Raw genomic sequence first — 23,026 nt, 5'->3', positions numbered from 1 at the left:
TGGTACAGAGTAAGTGCCCCAAACTGTTTGTTGGATCAGCCAATGAGATCTGCATTTCCATCATGCTTGCTGTCCTAAAAAAACTTTCTGTTCTCATTGCCTTGTGGATGAGTACCGCTTTTTATTACATCACTAGAAGCTCTGTTATAAAACATTTCTTTGATCAAAACTTATGGAAGATGCAGCCCATGTGTTCAGCAGACATAGCTGGCAGAACTACCAAAGGCAAGTTTTTTTTTTAAATTTATTTATTTATATTTGGCTATGTTGGGTCTTTGTTGCTGCGCGTGGGCTTTCTCTAGTTGCGGCGAGCGGGGGCTACTCTTCGTTGCGGTGCACGGGCTTCTCATTGCGATGGCTTCTCTTGTCGCAGAGCACAGGCTCTAGGGGGGCGGGATTCAGTAGTTGTGGCACATGGGCTCAGTAGTTGTGGCTCGTGGGCTCTAGAGTGCAGGCTCAGTAGTTGTGGCACACAGGCTTAGTTGCTCCGCAGCATGTGGGATCTTCCCGGACCAGGGCTCTAACCCGTGTCCCCTGCATTGGCAGGCGGATTCTTAACTACTGTGCCACCAAGGAAGCCCCCAAAGCAAGTTTTAAAACCAGGTTTGTCCTGAGAACAGGAATATCTTTGAACTTGAATAATTTAAGTACCTGATTTTGTTAGTAGGGTAAATAGAACTAAAAAAGCCTTTTAGATTTTGAAGTTCCTTTGAGAAGGTAGTATGTCTGCCCTGAGATAGGTGGAAAGAACATAAATAGTCAAAGTTGTTGCTGATGGATGAGTGATGAGATTGATCACTTTTCAGAATCTTTTGTTCCTGCTACAGTATTTTGCTTTTGTCTTTTAGTTTTATCCTTGCTGTCACTAACACACAAAACCAGTAATGGGCTCATTTCAGAAGATGTAGTGATTATTCAGTTTGGCCCATCGGTCAATCAATATTTAGTGAACACTTAATTTGTGTATTACAAAATATCTGAAATGATTGCTAATTTTTCTCCCTTAGACTCTTATCTTTCAGAGCCTGGCGTCTGTCCTGATGACCCTGCCGAGGTCACATCTTTGCTTTCTCTGCTGCCTTTTCCTGCCTGTCGGTGAGCTCACGGCCTGCCTCTCCCTTGCCCATGCCTGTGTCATCAGCCTCCATGTCATATTATCCCTCTGTCTTGGGATTCCTCTCGTGGTGCTGCTTGCCAGAAAAGTGCCTGGGAGCCTCTGCTACGTGACATTTGGCAGGTGTGGGTTCATCAGAAAGTTCATAAGTTTTATCTAGCCTATCCACTGGGACATAGCTTATAAAGGGGTCTGATCATATATGCCAAATGGCAATGGTTTCTTGTCAAATTTTCTTCATAACTTCTGTATCTGTCTCTCTTCGTTTCCTGCTCACTTACCACAAACAACCCCTTACCAGAACTTTTGACAAATTAGTTGACCTCATGCATCCTTTCCTTTGAAGCAACTACTGGTGTGTGTGTGTGTGTGTGTGTGTGTGTGTGTGTGTGTGTGTTGCCTTTCCCCAGTATGTCTCACCACCTTCCCTGTATCCAGCAGATCCCATTTCCCACCCTGACAACTGAACTCCTGCTACTTCCCACCTTGGCCTGCACTCCTTTATGTTTCTCATAACACGAAGAGAACACCTTCCTCTTTTCTCCTCTTTTCTAATACTTTATCCAGTATAAGAATTAGCTTTTAAAAACTGCATCAAGATGGCCAGCAACTCAAAAATTATTTGATGCCAGCTAGAAATTCTGCTTGACTCGTCTCATTGCCCTCTGTTTTCTTCCATCTCTTCATTACTTAGGTTTTGTCATTTTATTTTACCTGTGTTACTATAATCAAGGTGTTATCTTCGATTCCTCTCTTTTCCTCACTTCTTACCTCCAACTCACCTGCACGTTCTGGTGGCCCTGCCTGTAAAACATATTCCCAGTCTCTTCACTACTGTCCATCTCTGCCACGAGGTTTAAGCCATCAGCGTGTCTACTGTGGACAACTGTAGTAGCCTTGCCTTCATCTGATCTTTCTGCTTTTACAGAGATGAGCTTGGTTTTTGCTTTGACAATGATCCCTTCCCTAAAACCCATTTTCTACACAGTAGACAGAGTTACACCGAAAAACCATGGACCGGATCACGGTCCTGGCCTGCTTAAAGGGCTTTCCATCACACTCAGGATAGAATCCTAACTCCTTCATATAGTCTGCACGGCTGTGTGTGATCTGCCCTTTGACCTCCACTCTCCCCTTCACCCACTCTGTTCCACGCTGATAGCCTTTCCTCTCCGTAGTGCCCCAGGCGTACTGCCAACTTAGGGCCTTCGCACCTGCTGTTTCTCTGCAGGAATGCTCTTTTCCCTGCCATTTGTTTCACTGCTTCCTTTCCTTCATATCTCAGAGTAAATGTCATTTTCTCCAAGAAATCTTCTCTAAATATACCATCTAGAGTGGCCCTCACCACACTATCTTTCACACAGGCTTCTTTTAATTCTCTGCATAGCAATGACTACCAGCCAATAGTGCTTTCTGACTTACGCATCTGTGTCTTGCTATCACCCCCATGAGAACATGGATTCATGAGATCATCCCTGGCCCCAGAAGAGGGCCTTGCGTGTAGCAAGGACTCATTACATATATGTTAAGTAACAAAATAGTGAATGAGTGATACGGACATGATTGGACTCTGGTGTCTGGGTTGTGTAACTTTTGTCTTTATGAGTACATTATAAATTCCTAGGATATTTCTTTTGAGCCCTTATGTCACCCAGTTCAGTTTAGAATATGGAGTCAGTGCTTGGAAAATTCTTATTCTCTTGATTTTTAGCTCTTTTGACCATATTTAGTTTTTGGTATCCTAAGAAATCTATGGAGTATCTTACTGAAAAGTTCCCTTCTTGAATAAAATAACTGTAAAAATATCAAATCTATAATTCATATACTATAGTCCCAACCTCCAGGAGGTCTACAACAACTCACCTCCAGTGTTTTAATGATTATTTCCAAGAAAGTAGAATTGGGTTTACTTGCCAGTAGAATTTCACATTAATATTCTTCTGTGGTGTTACTATGGCTGTGGAAACCCTTTCTCAAGGTTAACCTACAACAGTAACCATTCAATACATGAAATGGATGGACATGTTTCCGTAAAGGTAGGTTGATTTTTCTTTACTTCTGTCCTTAACCTGTTATTTCTTATCTTAGAATTAGATACAGAGGAACCCAAGTTGCATTGTGTCCTTGAGGAACTTAGTTTCTGCCCTATGCTACCAGCTTTTGTGAGAAACAGGCTGAACTAACCCTAGACTCAGGGGCTCACAGCTACAGGGTACCCTGGAGAACACCTGAGCCAACAAGCCATCAACATGAATAGTTCTCCTACCTGCAGTAGAAGTGTCTTGACTCTCAGTCTGTGATTTTTCCACTGAACCATGCTTCTTGACCTTGGGGGTGGTGGGAGACTTTGTGAGGAAAAGAACAGTGATCTTCGAAAAAGTAGCTTGTCTTGAAGAAATATTTGTCCTTGCCTCTGGACTCTTTCTCTGTGATCTTAGGGACATGATGTGAAATTTTAAGGACCCTCTTCAGAATGCAGTTCCCTGCTGATCTCTCTTTACCTCTGCCTAAGAATACTTTCTTCCTTACTTCTAACTAGACCATAAATACCTCAAGAGGAGAGGATGTCTTGTGTTACTGGCACACCGTTCTGTGTCCAGCACATGGAGGGGGCTCAAATGACATTTGTTTACTGATGCAGTTCTACTTCTCTGTCTCAACTCCCTGACCTCCCCACCTCCATCTCCCTTCCCCAAATCTAGTTCATTCTTCTCCCTTCATCCTACTTCCACTCTGATTCCCATTCTGTCCTCACCAGCTCTTGGTGATTCTTCACTCCAACTCTGTTAAGCACTTACTATCTCAGCTACCCTTTTCCTCTCGGTACGTGTTAGCTTACACTGGAGGGCACTTTTATGCATGATTAATGTCCGCTTGACTCGATGGTAAAGAGTGGGACGGTATGGATGTGTATTCAATATTGTACTCTCAGTGTATTTTTGGCGTGTTTCACACAGCAGGGACTCTGCTGACCGTGACAATTCACTTTTGAGGCTGATATGTGCTGCTGTTAGATGCTGCTGGTACATTGCCATGTTCCATCTTAGCTCGGTTTCTGTTGAGGATGGCGTGTGTCGTTTATTAACTGCTTTGGAGAACATTGCACAGGAAGTCATTTCCATTTTGTTGCAGATCAACAGGAAATAAGGCTTAGTTGCCAAACTAAAGTAAGAAAAGCAAGCGAGCATATTCCTCCTCCCTTAGGGGCTTTCATTATTCCAGGAATCATTAGCTTCTCCCAAGACAGTGAAAATGAGCCCAGGGATCTCAATTGCACCTACAGAGGAAATTTGGAGAGGAGGAGGACATTCAGTGTCTTGTTCCAGCTTTATTTTGCATTATCTTCTAAATTGCTTTTGAATTTATCATATCTTCGAATCACCTAACTAACAGATGCATTTTAAGAGATCTGCTCCTTCCTTTAGTAAAATGAGTGTGGCTTCCTGAATCAAAGACTACTCTCTATCTGTAGTACATTTATTTTGGCCATTTCTATTGTTCATGATTCTTTCCATTGGCATTAATTATGGTAGGAATACAGGGTCACTTCCTTTCAAACCTTATCCTCTTTCAAGCTGTTCTTATTATGTAGGCTTGGCCATCTTTTAAAATTAGAGTGCCCTAGCCTTGGCCCTGCTGTGAACTGCTCACCATGAGGATCAGAGGGAAGGAGATGACAGAATGGAAACTGTATTCAGATCTTTGGCATGTTTTAATTTTACATTGCTTTTTCATACTAATTTAATTTCCTTCCAGAATGAAAGTTGGCAGTCATTTAGAGAAGTAGTAGAGGAGGTTGGAATCATTGCAGCTGAAATGCCTGTGAAGGTCCCTAATCCATAGATTATTGACATAATGAACTCTAAAACCCTTAATAATCATTCCACTCTGTAATGACAGCCTGCATTTAGAGAGCTTTAGCCTATGTGTTCTGTGCCCAAGGCTGGCTCTGCTCTGTTGGGCTATAGGCGTTAGAAATATTGCAGCTCACCCAGCACGGGCAGGAAACCACTCCTTAGCGCAGACCAGAAGCCCTTGACTTCTACCTGCTTCTTTCACCCTTTTCAAATATGGAAACATACCAAACCACAGAATGCTCTATTTCCCTCAAATTTGCAACCATACTAGAGGCTGTTTGTATACGTATAGGAACAACCAACTAATTTCAGTTAACATTTTCATTGTTTGCAAAAGACGGCAGAACAAAACGACTTCTGGGAATTCAGCTTTTTTCATTTTTTTCTGCCTTGAGGGAATCTGTAGGTCCAGGCTGGGCATTCTACTGACAGACCCCACGCGCCCGCCCCGCCCCCCGCCCCCGCCACCTCTCCTTGCTCACAGATCACGCGTCCTGGCAGGCACGCGGGCCATCCCCCCTGACCAAGGCTACATTTTTTTTTTTTTTCTTTACAGCTAGATCAGATGCTTCAGATTTATTATCAGATGTGGCATGGATGATTCAAGCAAAAACAAATGCCCTTGAGTTTAAAAATAGAAGTTAAAAGACTAAATATTTGCACTTAAAAAGGAAAAGAAAATAACAGAAATCTCTGCGGCAGACCATTCCTTGAAATTATCCTCACTAAATTATAATCATGCACTTTCCACTCTCTGTAATTAAACATTAGATTTTATTTATTCCAGATGCATTTGTCTCAAGTAAATTCAGAACGCTCCATCCTTCTTTTTGGTCATTGTAAGTTTATTTCACGTTTGTGGCCTACACATGATTGGGCGCATTGGATAGTTTTTAAGTGCATCTTAATGACTATGAATTTTCTTTTTAATGGTATGCTATGTGTGGCCTGTTTATCCTGATGAATCTGATCTTAGTAAGTTTTATACCATGTAATGTCTATAGGAGCTCGATGACATTTCTTACAAATACGTTCACATGTTCTACAAGGAATTTGCAGAATCTTGGTGGTTGGTGGTAAAGGGATGGAGGAATTTGCTTTGATCATATTACTCACAGGTAGGTAGAGCTGCTGGCTGCTGTTCTAAGAAATCTACAGAACTGAGAAAGGTTGCAATGCCTTAATTTATATGATATCTTCTATTCACAGAGCCTTGGAAGTTCCATGAAAACCTTAAAGAACTTTTTATTTACCAGCCTTGCAAATTTCTTAGATTAGTGAAATAATGTAACTAAACAGCAGTCTATAAATATTAAAGGCAAGCATTTTAATGGTTTGAAATATTCCCTACTCTTAAGACAAGATTCTCAATTAGGATTTGTGGTTAAATTCATTTAATACACATTTCAAAGTAAAAAAAAAAAATTAACCAGATTTATTTACTTACTCATTGTTTACACAGTTTCAAATAATAAATTTTTTTTTTTCTTGTGATACGCGGGCCTCTCACTGTTGTGGCCTCTCCCGTTGCGGAGCACTGGCTCCGGACGCACAGGCTCAGCGGCCATGGCTCACAGGCCCAGCTGCTCTGTGGCATGTGGGATCCTCCCGGACCGGGGCAGGAACCCATGTCCCCTGCATCGGCAGGCGGACTCTCAACCACTGCGCCACCAGGGAAGCCCTCAAATAATAAATTTTTATTTTCACTAAGTGAATCAGTGGATTAACCAAGATGATAAGTTGACTATGTAACTGAAGATAAATTTTGCAAAATGACGGTAGTAGAGCTGCTGCTGACTTATTTGCTTTTAGGCCTATTGTGGTTTTTTTGTGGTGATACAGGTCATCCTGGGTGGTTAGTTGGTACACTGATAAATTATTCCAGCCCCTTTAATTTTTTTTCTTTCTTACCATTTGACCATTTTACAATTCTCAAGCATTTCCACAGGTTTGTGGGAAAAGGTTGTGCCAGGTCAGTTTGACTGTTTAAAAGCCATGTAGAATAAAAAGTTTGGGCTTCCCTAGTGGCACAGTGGTTAAGAATCCACCTGCCAATGCAAGGGACACGGGTTCGAGCCCTGGTCTGGGAAGATCCCACGTGCTGCAGAGCAACTAAGCCCGCGAGCCACAACTACTGAGCCCAAGTGCCACAGCTACTGAAGCCCGCGCACCTAGAGCCCGTGCTCCACAACAAGAGAAGCCACCACAATGAGAAGCCCGTGCACCACAATGAGGAGTAGCCCCCGCTCGCCCCAACTAGAGAAAGCCCACAGCGTAGCAACGAAGACCCAACGCAGCCAAAAATAAAAATAAACAATTTTTTTTCTAAAAAAAGGTCATGTTAATGCTGAAAATAAAGTCTTAGAATTATTTATGTGTTTTCTGTTACCCATTAGCTGCTCTACTCCCTACCCATTTTGGGACAATACAAATGCTTTATATCTCTACATTGGCATTTTGTTTAAAACTGGTCTTCAATTCACCCACTGCGGTCCACGCTCTGCGTTCTCTCTGTGGGGTAGGGCAGCAGAGAGCCCAGCAGGGAAGGATGCAAATGGGAGTAGCAGCTCCAGTCATCACAGCCCTCAAACATTCAAAAGCAGCCCCCCTCCACCCTTCTAGAGCTGTAGTGTTCACTCACTTGCCAGAGAAGGGGGCAGCAAATATAAAAATAAAATTGCATATTTAAAAGGTTCTTTTAGAACCATTGCTCATGTACCTTTACTCTAACATCAACTAATTGGATTCATATAGTGTGTCTAAATAGCTTTAATTTAGATATCTGTGTGTGTGTGTGTGTGTGTGTGTGTGTGTGTGTAGTCTAAACTAATAATAGTTTAGTTTATTAGTTAAACTAATAAACTTTAATAATATTTAAAGTTATTTACTTTTCAGTGCCCAAACCTCTCTCTACCTTTCCAGGTATAGAATACATTGTTAATCTCAGTGGACAATTATATTTCAAAACAATTTCTCCTTTTAATCTAGGACACATTGGCATTCCAAAGGATAAAACTACCTCGTATCTCCAATAATCTGGATTCCCAATAATCTAGATTAAAGTTTGAGGTATATCAAATCATTAGGTCATTTTTGTTTTCTCACTTCAGTTTTGGTAGGATAGGAAGGAATGTTCAAATATGGGGACGGCCTCTGACAATATGAACAATCTCAGAGTTTTAGATTAGCATCTATGAACATGATTCACCAGAACTTTTCAATCGAAACAGTCAAAGTCAATCTTCTCAGTAATAGGATAACACCACCTAGTTTTTCTGGGCTGAAAATCATTGTGCAACAAAGTTGATTGATCTGCCTAGTAAAATAAAAATATTTGGAACCATCCTAGCAACTTTCTACTTCTATTGGAACTAGACCCTTGACTGTAGAAAGATAGCAAGATTTCTTGCTGTGCAGACACATTTCCTAGATTATCCACAAGATGTCCATGACAGAAGTAATAATGCTGAATGAGAAATTCTAAGAAACGTTATTTACTTTAAACTTCAAACCTAGATAAGCTCTAGATACCTAGAAGTAACAAAAAGAAATGAGAGGAAAAGTTATGCCATTAGAGGGCACTTTTGTAATCTTAGAAGAAAAGTCTGTTCTTATAGACTGGATTGCCCAAGGCTTATTCTTAAGCAGAATGTATTTTCAGTTGTTTATTTAAAAGTGACTAATTCTTAAGCTGAATGTCTAAGAGAGAACATTTTTTTGGTAGGGAAAAAAATCTGTAAAATTCCATCCTTTAAACAATACTTACATAAAGCTTTAAATTTGAATAAGTGAATATAAATTGTGAAAACATGCACAATATGTCTGCATAATAGTTTTTTGATTAGCTATATTCAATGCTTCTTTTAAGTACATCTTGTTAAAAAAATGCTGCCTGTAACCTGATCAAATTGAACAAATTATTAGGCTTCCCTAAAAACGGAGTATGTTTTTCCCCAGCAATACATGGATGTTATTAGATAACATTTTGAAAACAATAATCCTACAGAATATAAAGTCCTGTGTTTGGGGAATCATACTAATTTTTTCCAGTTTTATTGAAAAATGATTGACATACATCACTGTATAAGTTTAAGGCATACATCCTGATGGTTTGATTTACATACATTGTGAGATGGTTACCACAATAAGTTCAGTTAACACCCATCTTCTCCCGTAGATACAATAAAAAGAAAAGGGATCGTACTCATTTTAAACACTTTTCTGAAAAGTATCTGTTTTGCCCATAGTTGATGTGGCAATTTAAATAGCTAAAATTGTTTCAGAAACGGAAAGTGTGACCTGATAGAATTTTAGCTGAGGATATATGATTTTTTTTTTAAAGAAAGCAAAAGATAGTTTATTCCCTATTGGTGATTATCTAAATAAAAATGTCTACCTGAGCCAGTGAAGTCAATAAGCCAGTAAAATAATTTAACAAATAAAATCTTAGTGTCAATAACTGTGAAGAGTATGAGATTTTACCCTCCTTGCAAGCTAACAAGTTAGCCTGCCGTAGTTTCGTGGATGCTGGATGGCGTGAGACTCCTGGGTCAGCGACAAAGGGCTTTATTACGCAGCAATAGCAGAAGCTACAGATCCACAGCAGCAGCATTTTCTCCCACTGCCTGACCCCCCAGTTCTTGTAGGATGATTCAAAGAGGACCTGATGGCATCAGCCCATATAGTGGGGTTTATTATAAGAGAGCAGCCCTGGGGCTTCCCTGGTGGCGCAGTGGTTGAGCATCGGCCTGCCGATGCAGGGGACGCGGGTTCGTGCCCCGGTCCGGGAGGATCCCACATGCCGTGGAGCGGCTGGGCCCGTGAGCCATGGCCGCTGAGCTTGAGCGTCCGGAGCCTGTGCACCGCAGCGGGAGAGGGCACAGCAGTGAGAGGCCCTCATACCGCAAAAAAAAAAAAAAAAAAAAAAAAAAAGAGAGCAGCCCTGAGCTTAGGGAACCCAGCTTTTTATAATGGGTAACAATCGTGCCTGCTCTTTGCTCCAGAAGCTTCATCTTCCAAGGCTGTTTACTATACAAACATCCTTGAAAAGATAATCTGGAACAAAGGCAGTCAGTTCTTCTGCTCCCCACATATGCACAAACAAGCACAGAAACCCATGGAGAATTGTCTTTTTAACACTTACCCTGCATAATCCTATCATCTGAAGTTGTTCACGTTACTAAATATCACATGGCTAAGTAGCTGACGTGGGGGAATATATAATAATCATATTTACCACACTCCTGATAGTTTATATTTCTCATATCATATTGTATTCACTATGTGTTCTTACGTGTCCAAGCCTCAGTTTGATCATTTTTGAGATGAGATGAGATAAATAATAGGGCCTACATCATAGGCTTGTTGCTGGCATTCATGAGATAATAGACATGAAGCACTTAGAAGAGTGCCTGACATGCAGCACATACACAGCAAATTTATTAATATTGTTATTAACTCAAAATTCATCTCTTCTTATTAGCTGATTTAATAAAGAAAAGTTCCTCCCACAGGCAGCTGGGGATGCTGGGAAAATTCCCACCAGTCATAACATGCTAGCTCTCTAACTCTGGGGCTGACCTAAATATCCCAAATACCCAGGGGCATTGGGCAGCTTGTCCTGTTCAGCTGTGCAGTGGTGCTGTGCAGTTGGCAGCTTTGCGGGCAAATATGGGGCTCGTGAGAGAAGGCTGCCCTTGAGCAGTTCTGGGGCAAATACGCCCAAGTATCTCACGCTCAAGTGCCACTATGGCATGTTTGCTCTAAGTTCCTGATAAATATGGAAAGCCAAATTCTAACCCTTTCTAAAGAGACATATTTTATTATCTGGCCTCTTCTGCTCTCAGGAGGCAAACTTTCAGAGATGCTACTACAAAGTAAACTGAATGTGTTTTATTATGCTGAAATAATAAATATTTCTTTAAAGGGGCAGCATATCAAATTCTATTCAGATTTTCCGTTTCTGTTGGCTGCAGGATGAAGGGCATCAGAGGAGAGGGACTGAGGGTCGTGAGTGGTGGTCCCATTCAGTCTACTCCACCATGTCCCTATTTGTTTTGAATAGGTTCACTGAGCTTTGATTTTTGATCCCTCCAGCCATCTTTTGTAGATATAACCTTTGTTTGCTGTTAGTAACTCCCATGACCTCTCGTTTACATCCCCAGCTTTCCTTGGGTTCCACCTTGACAATCACCTGGATATCTGAGGGACAGGTTATTTAATGAAACTCAGGGAGGCCTGTTCTTATTCCTAAACTGCTAGCTATTTGGGAAGAGGGTTTCAGTGTTCAGTCTCAGAATCACCATTTGTTTTCAGAGTTTAGAGATCATCCATCCAAACCCTTCGTAAAATTGAGGTCCACAATTTTAAGTGAATTGCCTAAGATTACACTTCTAGTTAGCAGCTGAAACTAAAAAGTCAAGTTTCTTAGCTCTCAGTCAAACTCTCATTCAATGGCAATACAATTGAGAAATAGGATGGGAAATAAATGTTTGGGCTCTGCAGTCAGATTCACTTGGGTTTATATCCTTTCTCCGCTTATGTTAAAGGAGGTTTATACTTATATAAGAATAGCACCTACTTCACAAGGTTATTGTGGATATAAATGCAACTTCGCACCGTGTTTTGCACATAGTAACTCCTAATTACTGCAGATATTTATATGGAAAATTGCAGAGCACATGGCAGAAAGCAAATCTTGAAAAAGTAAGTTAAAGGAACTTTCTGAGCAAGCTCACTGGGAAAAATTGCTTCTCAAACTCTCATAGAAAAAAGAAAAGCTTATTCCCTTCAAAAAAATATTTTCAGTTGTATGAAGCTATTTTTGGTAGCACTCAAAGAAAACTTAAAGTCAAGTGATGGTTTAAGTAGAGGTGACCTCATAGCTATAGCAATGACTATTTAGAAATAAAACTGGCATTCTCTTCATTTCAAATTATCGCAAATATTTGCATTTGACTTTCTCACTATTTAAAGTACTTCAATGTAAAAACACTATATTTCCCTAATGCTTGAATTCCCTGATGTATGTCGTCAAAGAGATAAGGGAAAACAACTCCTTACCTAGTTTTTTCTGTGAGGAAAACAGGCACCAAATCCTCAAAGGAAGCAAAGCCTTTCATTAGCACTTGAGGTGAAAAGAACTCGCCTATCTGCGTCTTCCTGTTGGGAAAGGGAAACATGTAGAAGATGGTGTCCTTGAAACAATCCCTAAAGCAAGGTGCCCTAGAGAATGATCCATGATTGCTTATAGGATTTTTAATTTTATTTTTATTTTTTTGCGGTACGCGGGCCTCTCACTGTTGTGGCCTCTCCCGTTGCGGAGCACAGGCTCCGGACGCACAGGATCAGCGGCCATGGCTCACGGGCCCAGCCTCTGCGTGACATGTGGGATCCTCCCGGACCGGGGTACGAACCCGTGTCCCCTGCATCGGCAGGCGGACTCTCAAGCACTGCGCCACCAGGGAAGCCCTGCTTATAGGATTTTTTATGAAAGTCAGTGATAAATGTCAAAGTGTAACTCAATGAAAACTGGAGTGGTAAATATATAACTCTGCTGGAGGTTAAGATAAATGACCTAAATATAGAACTTTCCAATGGTCTTTTTTTTTTTTTTTTTGGCTGCGCCACAGGGCATGTGGCATTTTAGCTCCCCAACCAGGGATGGAACCCTCTCCCCCTGCATTGGAAGCGTGGAGTCTTAACCACCGGACCACCAGGGAAGTCCCCAGTGGTCTTTCTTGATTTGAAGTGGGAATCCAAGCCCAGTTTTTAATATGGTAAAAGTTTATATATAAGTGTTGTGTTGAAGAGTCTGGTAAATCTGTAATATTAGACACTGGCAAATAACTCACCTTGGGATTTTAGACAAATTGCTTATCCTATAAGAAAGTTAAGCTTTATAATCTCTTAAAATCTCTGATTTATGAAAATCTGATTTGCAGAATAATTCTATATATGATCCTTAATCAAATTTTAAGGAAGAAGAAAAGTAACTGTGTAGTGGTAATTTTCAGGCTCTCAGTGGGTCTCTGTGACTTATGTTATGGTTTAAGCTTTGAGACATTTGTATGGAGATGTCTACAATGACCATATTGGCTTCTGCCATAATGAAGGGGGAACTTTTCTCTCTGAATACCCAAGGAAGTTAATGCACCAAGAGTCCTTTTGTTTCAAAATCTTTTTAATATCTGAAATTCTGGTGAATTCATTATCAACTTGTTGAAATAACTTTGAAAAAAAAAGAACTGGAAAGTCGCCTTAAAGCTCATGTGCATGTATCCAAAATACATAATACAGCTCTTTCTGTCAAAACCAAATAGTGTGAACCCTTCAGAGAGTTCGCAACTTGCCCAAGTGTTTTGCCTGTAAAATTAATGTAAGCAATTCTTTTTTGTTGCCCCAGGATGGTGCCTCTCCACTGGTGTATGCTGTGGCTGCTGTTACCACTCAGCTCCAGGACCCAGAAGTTACCCACTCGAGATGAGGAACTCTTTCAGATGCAAATTCGGGACAAGGCATTTTTTCATGATTCGTCAGTAATTCCAGATGGAGCTGAAATTAGCAGTTATCTCTTTAGAGACACACCTAAAAGGTATTCTCCCTGCAGGACTTCCTTTATCAATAAGCTCAGAACGGGTGTCTCTGAAAAAGAAAGTGACCTTTTAGACTTAGTTTAGGTAATTTGCAATCAACCTCTGGATAGCATTGCCTATTTTTCTCTAAGTAAGAAAATAAAACTGCAGTGCAACGTCCAGCCATTAGACATCTCTTTGATTCTCGCTAATTGTGATCTTTTGGGTGGAGAGAGAAGTCCTTGCATGTCTAACGTTTTGGAATGGTCATTTTCTTTTCTTCAGGATGGTAGGAAATTTCTAAGAATGACTCTACAGGATTAATGCAATTAATTGAACACATACGATTCTTCAAGGGTTTGTGTTGGCTTGTAAGGATAGTATTTCTTTGATCAATGATTGGTTCTGAAAGCATCAAACCAAACAGAGATAAAAACTGGCCTCTCACTTATCTTCACTCCAACATCAACATATTGAACTCACATAATGCTTCTAAATATTTTGACCTTTAAAACTTACGTATATCAACGTATAGAAATCAATCAATCAATCATAGAAATGAATTATATTTAAAGTTACTTACTTTGCAGTACCCAAACTCCTCTTTATCATATTTCAAAAACAGTTTCTCCTTTTAACCTAGGGCACCTTGGCATTCCAAAGGATAAAACTATGTCATGTCATCAATACTCCATTTTCCAAAGATTGAGGTGTATCAAATTATTGTCGTCTTTCTCTTGTCACTTCAGTTGTTTTTTTTTTTTTAATTTCTTGGTACGCGGGCCTCTCACTGTTGTGGCCTCTCCCGTTGCGGACGGAGCACAGGCTCCGGACGCGCAGGCTCAGCGGCCATGGCTCACGGGCCCAGCCGCTCCGCGGCATGTGGGATCCTCCCAGACCGGGGCACGAACCTGCGTCCCCTGCATCGGCAGGCAGACTCTCAACCACTGCGCCACCAGGGAAGCCCCGTCACTTCAGTTTTAATTGACAATAAGAATGGAACGTGGTGCTCCTCTTCCACTGAATGGCAGAGACACGTTACCATCCGGTGTGAGAGTAGATAATCAGTTTTCATATTTTGACTGGTGTGACCTATTGTTTGGGTATCATTTCAACACCATCTGAAAGAAATTATTTGTTTGAATGGATGTAATAGATTAGGAACTGATTTGTCAGTAATATATAAAAGAATTATGACTCTTTCAGTGACATTCCTAAGAGTGAAGGCACAAAATGCAAGGATGATTACACTAAAGGAACTTGATGTCTTAGTATTTACAGAGACTTTGTCTGTGAAAACAAGGAAGGGTAGAGGAGGCAGTTTTAATGATTCAAATTAGTCTTAAATATCAGCTGAATTCATGCCGAACCATTTTGCTTGTCATGTTCTTTTGTCTCTTGAAACTTTTGAGTGAATCCAAATTTTTCTTTAAAAAATTACTTTGATTTCCCAAATGTACTTGTGCACTGCTTTGCAGTGTTCTTTAAAATACAGCATTCCTCATTATGTAATCATTTCACTTAATCAAATAAATGGTTTATCTTTGATCTTCCAGTCTCTTAAAAATTAAAGAAGTTTTGGTTCTAAGCGCTGTCTTAAAATTACATTTTTTTTTCTTTGAAGCAACATGTTTTTATTATAAGACATTTCAAAACAACACATGCTCCTTTCCTCCTTCTGTTTTTATTTCTTTCATTTGTTCATTCTTTTGGGGTTTTTTTCCCCCCCACAAATCATGATTGGAGACTTTGATATCTACATTTGGATGCAATGTTAACAATAGTTACAGAGTTGTGGCCACAGTCATTTCTAGGGGTAAAATATGTGATGGGAGAACCCACATAGACATTGTTGATGTTACAACTAAAGATGAAATTCCAGATAAAGTTTGGAAGCAGAGAATAGCAAAAGAAAACAAATTCATTAATTATTCTTATGTTTATACATAAATTCCAAAGTCTAAATGGTTCACGGAGTGTTTATGCCTCAACTCTGGCCTTATAATATGGAGCACATTTTTCACATTTCTGTCTCGCTCACTAGCCAGTAAATACCTGGTGCTCATAGATCGTGCCCTATCATCTCTGATTGCAGCTGCCTTCCACGAGTGCACTGTGCATGGTAGACAATAAATGTTTGTCAAATTGTTAAAGTTTATTCAGATTGTCTTTTATCCCTAATCATAAGAGCTTCCATATGAAAATGTTGACTTAGAGGGACTCTCTGATGTTTTATATGTATAATGATTACCCTGTGGAATGCAAGCATTGTTTTCTCTGTTATTGGTTGCTTATGGCCTGTATTAAAGTTACTAAGACACAGTTGCATACTTTTGGAAATAAACTACTTTCTTGATTGAAATGAGAACAGAAGATAATAGGTGAACGTGCACATTGATTTCAGCACTGGTTAGCTCTGCTACCCACAGAAAAACCAAAAACAAACAAAACTAAAAAGTTTTGAATACTTTTAAAATTACACGATGCTAAATAAATTATTTTGTCTTACCTAATTCTTTGTAATGTTCATAGGTTCAGTCATGTTTATGTGGTTAATATCACCTATGCAACCTGGCCAAAGGAACAAAATTCTACTCTCCAAAAGTTGACTGAATTTGAAAATTAAACCATCTGACACCTGTCTTTAGGGATGCTTAAGTCCATAAAATTTCCATACAGTAAAGAGTGCAACCGTCTAGTTATTTTGTTTGGATGATTGCCTAAGTTTACTATATTCCGAACAAGCTTTTTTTGCTTTTATAGGGTCTTCACTTTATTTGTCCTTCCACAGCCCTATTTCCACCCTCCAGCTCCTAATTCATCTTGGAATAATGAAGGGGGGAAAGCACATATATTTGCATTCAGATTCCGTATCTTCAGGTAGAAACAGACTAAGTGTAGTATCCTAAGGCTAGAATAAGGTAGATGTTATGATTCTTGGGTTCTGTTTATTCATTTAGTAATGCATTCATTAAGAAGAGTTTATCAAGTACCTTCTACCCGCAGAAATCTCTGCTAAATGCTGAGAATAAAATGACATGGAAAATGAACCCTAAGTGGGCCTTTGTTGGGAAAATGACGTTAATCGAATAATAATATACATATATAGTAACAAATTGCAACAGGTTCCCAAAGTGAAAAGTATAGGACACTCGGAGTATGTGAGAGAACCTGAGCCAGAACAGTTAGAGAAGGCATCCCTGAAGAAGTGACATTTAAATATTAGTAAGGGCATACACATCAAATATATGTCAATTAAAAAGTTATTTATTTACAAATATTAATAAGGACTAAGGGGTGTATTTCAGGCAGAGCAAACAACATCCCAATGGCTCAAAGAAGCCCTACGTGGTTCGAGCACGGAAAGCAAAAGGGATGATGATATGACAGTGAGGTAGGCGGAGGCCCCACTGCTGGGAAAGTTGTAGACTCTCTGAACAATTAAGGACTTTTTTCCCCAAAAGTGAAATGCTAAACTTATTCATTAATCCAACAAATATTTATTAATAATTATTTTAGTCTCTAAGTCTTCATCAATGAACTAAATGCCCTGCCCTCTTGTAGCTTTCATTCTAGTTGGGGGAGGTGGAAAAATAAAAAAACAAGCAAAGGTATATATAATACATCAGGTAGTGATTATAAGTGCTTTGAAGAAAAATGAAGAGGAGTAGAAAGGCTTCACGGGTAGGAAGGTGATGTCTTACGTAAGGGGCCAGAGTCGGTCTATGGCGAGATGGTGACCGACTCTAGAGAAGAGAGTTGGTGCAGTGACTGAGCACGTAAGGTCAACAGCTGGAGGACGAGCATCTCAGATGGAGAAACCGCAAGTTCAGAGGCCCTGAGGCAAGAGTGTGCCATAATCACTCCACAGAGAGCAAGGGGCTGAGTAAAGAAGGGAGAGAATAGAGGAGACGAGTTTAGAGCTTTGGTTGGGGACGCAAATCATTGCAAGTTCTGAATGAGACAAGAAGCTCCTGGAGGGTTTGCAGCGAGTGTGTTCAGACTTAGGTGTACATGGATATCTCCTTCTGGAAGGAGGTAAATAAACTAAGGGGGTCAAAGTGGAAACAAGGCCAGTCAGAAGGCTATTGCAATGCTCAGACAAGAAAAAATGGTGGCTTGATCTGGTGGTAACAGGGAAAGTGGAACAAAGGGTTGGACTCTGGGTATATTTTAAAGATGAAGCCAAAAAAAAAAAAAAAAAAATGACTGCTGATTCAGTGTATGTGGAGTGGAAGAGTAAGGAAAAGTCAAGAATGCCTCTAAAACGTTTGTCCTGAGCAACTGGAAGGTTAGGGCTGTCATTTACTGAGTAGAGACAGACTGCAGGAGAAGTTGGTTTGGCGAGAGAATGAGAAGTTTGGATTAGACATCTTAAGTTTGAAACTTTCAGTAACCTCTAAAGGAAGATGGTGAGAAGATAGTTGTCTCTAAAATTTAGCTAAGAGTTCAGGCTGACAATTTACATTTGAGAATCATTAAAATAGAAGAGCTTAAAGCTGTGAGCCTGGGTGAGATCACACAGGGAAAGAGCACGGGTAGAAAAGAGTGTCCCAGCACAGGCCCTTGGTTCACCCCATGGGTTAGAGGTCCGGGAGGTGAGAAGAGCTGCAGAGGAGACAGATGGAGCAGCTGGCCACGGTGGTCAGTTTGGAGAGGGTGTTGGGGTAGATATAGAGAGAATCGAGAGGCAAAGAGGTACCCAGGAGGTGCAATCTCTAGGAGGTGAAACTTGCTTATTTTTTGCCGTGAAACCAGTGAGGAAACCACTGTTTCCTCCCTTGCAAGATTATGGGCTTTGAAAGATAAATGGAATCATCTAAATTATTCAGAGTAAGAATATATAGCATTGTTATACATAGGCAATATTTTTATTCTACTTAAAAGTTCTTTTGAGACATCATTTAAAAAATCTAAGGGGAAAGCATAGAGGAGAATGTTTTGTTCTTTTAAAATGTTTTCAAATCACTAGGTTATTAATTCAACAGAAAATCTTGGTGACAGAGAAATGTGTCTTTCCACTGACTGACACAGTTATCTTTACCTTTTAAAAATATTTCTCAAATGGTCATTAGATACCTCTCTCCAAAAGGATACGGAATAGTAAAACTGTGAACAAAAAAGTCAAGGTTGTAAAAGCCTGAATACAGTGTTATTTTGCCAGAGACCAACATGCATTTTAGAAGGACATTGCTGCGAAAATGATCTCTTGGAATGGTTGGTGCTTTAGAGTGCCCTTGGGGTAACTTATAAATTTATCGCCAAATTTATGGAAAATGCAGTTACCTGTAGGGCAACATACCTGGAAATTCCTCTTGGTTGTGACTTACTTTGCACTGGTGTTAAATAACACCCCCAAACTGGTAAGTTTTGATTCTTAACTCGAATAACACCCAAACTCCACATTTTGGTTCAATGTCTTTCAATTATTTCAGACCGTGTCGATGGTAAATCTGGTCGCAGAACCTTGGGCTGTTGGACTTCCACGGTTACAGCTGAAAATATCATGATTTGTGTCAGATAGCCAGTTTGATTTTCTGTTAAGTGAATACAAATTAAACCAAGCGATTTTTTCCCACTAATCTTGGTTGTAAGTGTTAGGATGAATTACCTCGGTCTGAAGTGGTCCACTTTCACCCAGGTATTTCTTTGTGGTTGAAGAAGACAACACGCCATTGTCAGTCACAGTGACTCCCTGCGATGCGCCCTTAGCGTGGACGCTGAGCCTCCAGGAGCTGCCAGAGGAGGCGAGCGGGGAAGGCTCAGGTAAGCGGCGCGGCAGACCTGGCCCCAGACCTCTGGATGGATAGCTGAAAGGCTTATGAGACAGACAGCCTCCTCTTAGTAAGAAAAACCAGCATGGATGCATGGGGGAAGCTGGAGATTTGGGGTTGGAGATGAGGGAAACGGAGGATGACATCAGATGGCGGTGATTTGGTGAAATAAGAGGTTGAGAGAGACAGGTGTGTGGGCTGAAGGAGTGAGGAAAGGCAAGGGGTGAGCATCGGCTTCCCTGGCTGTGGTTTGCAGTCTTGCCTAACCACTGGACTCACCACTGGGGGCTGTATATGCTACTGACGCCTTCATCCTACCTCCGAGGTTGTGATTTAATTGCCCTGGGGTGGAGTCTGGACATTGGGATGGTAAAAGTTCCCCTCCGTGTGAATCTAATATGCACCCAAGGATAAGAGCCTCTGATCTCTGGGGAGTAAAGGGTAGCCACAAAGAGAGAACAAAAGAGCATTGAGCACCACGGAAAGTCCAGGATGAGAAGAAAGTCAGGAGGAATAGGTCAGGCATTTGAAGAAGATGCAGATGGTGGAAAGCAAATGACAGATACAAAGAAGTGAGTAGAGTCTGTATGAGGCGCTGGGTTGACGCTGCCTCCCTTTAAGGGGCAAAGGCATCCTAGCTTGAAGTGAAGGCTTGAGATGGGTGCCATGACAGGATGTTAGCAAGCTAGATACTTACAGTGATGTGGGAACACTGTAATTAGGAAAATATTGAAAGGGCATATGGGCAGTGAGGAGACTGAGATAGAAGGGGTAGTCACGTGACGATTGTGTTAATTGCGTGGTTTAGGAGTATCAAGTTCTACATACCTCACTCTCAACCTGCAGTGATCAGCTGGAAAAGATCCATTCCCACTCTGGCTACACAGTCCTTCTCTGGGTCTTCTAACACCGATATCTGTGTGACATCTGATGTTAATAGTAACAAACAATAGTTACTATTAATTGGAAAACATTATTTTAGTTTCAGTACTTTCCCTATATTCCTCCTGAGCACGTGTTCTACACATTGAAAATTAGGTCCTCTTACTGGTGCTTTACAGTCTATATTTTAATGAGATTGTCCAGTCCTACTAACAAAAGTGAAATCAGTGAAATGGCTAGCCATCCAAGTGCAAACTGACAGAACCCTTCTGGTAAAAACAGATTGACAGTAGGGATTAGTCTCTAAGAGGTTTGCAATCTTTGACCTAAAAATTCTACCAGCTGGAATCTATCCTGAAGAAATAACGTAAAATCAGAAAAGCCTTACATATATAACAGCATTATTATAATGGTCAAAAATTAACCAACAGTTTCATTTTTATGATATAATATTAAGTGAGAAAAACGAAGGTTTCTCTAGGTACATATATGCATGATAATAAATGTTATAAAGTTGCAGAGAAAAATAAGAGAAAATAATAACAACTGCATAAACATGTGTAGAAGGAAGACTGATAGAAATAGACCAAACTGTTAATAAAGGGCTATATGGATTTGTATTAATGGATGATTTTTTTTTTATCTTGTTCTCTATCTCCCAGTTTTCTACTGGGAACATGTATTCTTTTTATAATGGAGAAAAACTAAATTAAATTGTCTTAAGAACACAATTTAAGGTTGGCAAGCCACAGCACATGCCCTGACGTGTAGGCTGTGCTTCTCTTGTGTCTTTTAGGTGATCCAGAGCCTCTGGCTCAGCAGAAGCAGCAGATCATTAATGAGGAAGGCGCAGAGTTATTCTCCTACAAAGGCAACGACGTGGAATATTTCGTATCTTCTAGTTCTCCATCTGGTTTATATCAGTTGGAGCTTCTTTCAACAGAGAAAGACACACATTTCAAAGTATATGCCACCACAACTCCAGAGTCTGACCAGCCCTACCCTGAATTACCTTATGACCCAAGAGTCGACGTTACCTCCCTGGGATGCACCACGGTCACTTTGGCTTGGAAACCGAGCCCCACGGCCTCTTTGCTGAAACAACCCATTCAGTATTGTGTGGTCATCAACAAAGAGCACAATTTCAAAAGTCTCTGCGCAGTGGAAGCGAAGTTGAGTGCAGACGACGCTTTCATGATGGCACCAAAGCCCGGTCTGGACTTCAGCCCTTTTGACTTTGCCCACTTCGGATTTGCTTCGGATAATTCAGGTAAAGAGCACAGCTTCCTGACAAAGCCGTCTCCAAAACTGGGGAGGCATACCTACTCGAGGCCCAAGGTTGACATTCAGAAAATCTGCATAGGAAACAAGAACATCTTCACCGTCTCGGATCTGAAACCCGATACGCAGTACTACTTTGACGTCTTCGTGGCCAACAGCAACAGCAACATGAGCACTGCTTACGTGGGCACCTTTGCCAGGACCAAGGAAGAAGCGAAACAGAAGACAGTTGAGCTGAAAGATGGGAAAGTTACGGATGTGTTCGTTAAAAGGAAGGGGGCAAAGTTTCTACGGTTTGCTCCAGTCTCGTCTCACCAAAAAGTCACCTTATTTATTCACTCTTGTCTGGACGCTGTCCAAATCCAAGTGAGAAGAGATGGGAAACTTCTTCTGTCTCAGAACGTGGAAGGCATTCGACAGTTTCAGCTGAGAGGAAAACCTAAAGCCAAATATCTCATTCGACTGAAAGGAAACAAGAAGGGAGCATCTATGTTGAAAATACTAGCTACCACCAGGCCCAGTAAGCAGTCATTTCCCTCTCTTCCTGAAGACACGCGCATCAAAGCCTTCGACAAGCTGCGTACCTGTTCTTCAGCCACCGTGGCTTGGCTAGGCACCCAGGAAAGGAACAAGTTTTGCATCTACAAAAAGGAAGTGGATGATAATTACAGTGAAGACCAGAAGAAAAGAGAGCAAAACCAATGCCTTGGACCAGATACAAGGAAGAAATCAGAGAAGGTCCTCTGTAAATATTTCCACAGTCAAAACCTGCACAAAGCAGTGACCACAGAAACAATCAAAGGTCTTCAGCCTGGAAAATCTTACCTGCTGGATGTTTATGTCACAGGACACGGGGGCCACTCTGTGAAGTATCAGAGTAAAGTTGTAAAAACCAGGAAGTTCTGTTAGTTACCTTGTATAGAGATATGTCACTTAGAACTCCAGGAGAGACATTAAATCACTTTAAGTATAAACTGACTACTCCCACAGCTGAGAGAAGTTGTGACCTGTACTTGTACTATGGAAGAAGGGATATCAACTGGTGTATATTGATGTTTATATAAGTAATTGTTGGAGGAGACCTGGTCTAGTGTGCCCCAATGGTACCTAGTGTGTATCTGATATCCACTGATGTCAAAGAGAAAGGACATCTTGAAGGAACTGCTATCCCTTGCTTTGGCCACTGCATGAACTGCTTCTAAATTATTTTATCACCTAAAAATTTTGAATATGCCATTCATTGCACACATCCACAAATGCAAATTATTCCTCTCAATAGATGCTAGAATATATATAAATTATTTTATAAAGTCTTGTTTTAAATGTCAGTGTTTCTATGATTGTAAACTATTAAATTCTTTTCCTGTTAAAGTACGGATCTAATCTAAGTATATTAAGTGGACAGCCCTTTAGTCAGTTCTATTGCTATTGTAAATTCTTTTTTTTTTTTTTTTTTTTTGCGGTACGCGGGCCTCTCACTGTTGTGGCCTCTCCCGTTGCGGAGCACAGGCTCTGGACGCGCAGGCTCAGCGGTCATGGCTCACG

At 40.7% G+C, this 23,026-nt stretch overlaps 1 protein-coding gene across 1 annotated transcript; it reads left to right on the top strand.

Moving 5' to 3' along the window:
* The first annotated feature begins 13,376 nt into the window (after positions 1–13,376).
* On the top strand, positions 13,377–22,390 carry NDNF (neuron derived neurotrophic factor). The gene is made up of 3 exons (XM_065878247.1): positions 13,377–13,564; positions 19,186–19,310; positions 20,997–22,390. The coding sequence occupies exons 1-3, from the start codon at positions 13,377–13,379 to the stop codon at positions 22,388–22,390; spliced, it is 1,707 nt and encodes a 568-aa protein (XP_065734319.1).
* The last annotated feature ends 636 nt before the right edge of the window (positions 22,391–23,026 follow it).

The sequence above is a fragment of the Phocoena phocoena genome, chromosome 5, assembly GCF_963924675.1.
Source record: "Phocoena phocoena chromosome 5, mPhoPho1.1, whole genome shotgun sequence".
Classification (NCBI taxonomy): Eukaryota; Metazoa; Chordata; class Mammalia; order Artiodactyla; family Phocoenidae; genus Phocoena; species Phocoena phocoena.
Note: the sequence above shows the minus strand (reverse complement) of the source record. Positions and strands in the feature narration are given on the sequence as shown.

Coding starts and splice junctions, on each gene's coding strand:
- NDNF (XM_065878247.1), top strand. CDS start 13,377: ATGGTGCCTCTCCACTGGTGTATGCTGTGGCTGCTGTTACCACTCAGC. Junction 13,565..19,185: donor TTTAGAGACACACCTAAAAG/GTATTCTCCCTG, acceptor ACTTTCACCCAG/GTATTTCTTTGTGGTTGAAG. Junction 19,311..20,996: donor GGCGAGCGGGGAAGGCTCAG/GTAAGCGGCGCG, acceptor TGTGTCTTTTAG/GTGATCCAGAGCCTCTGGCT.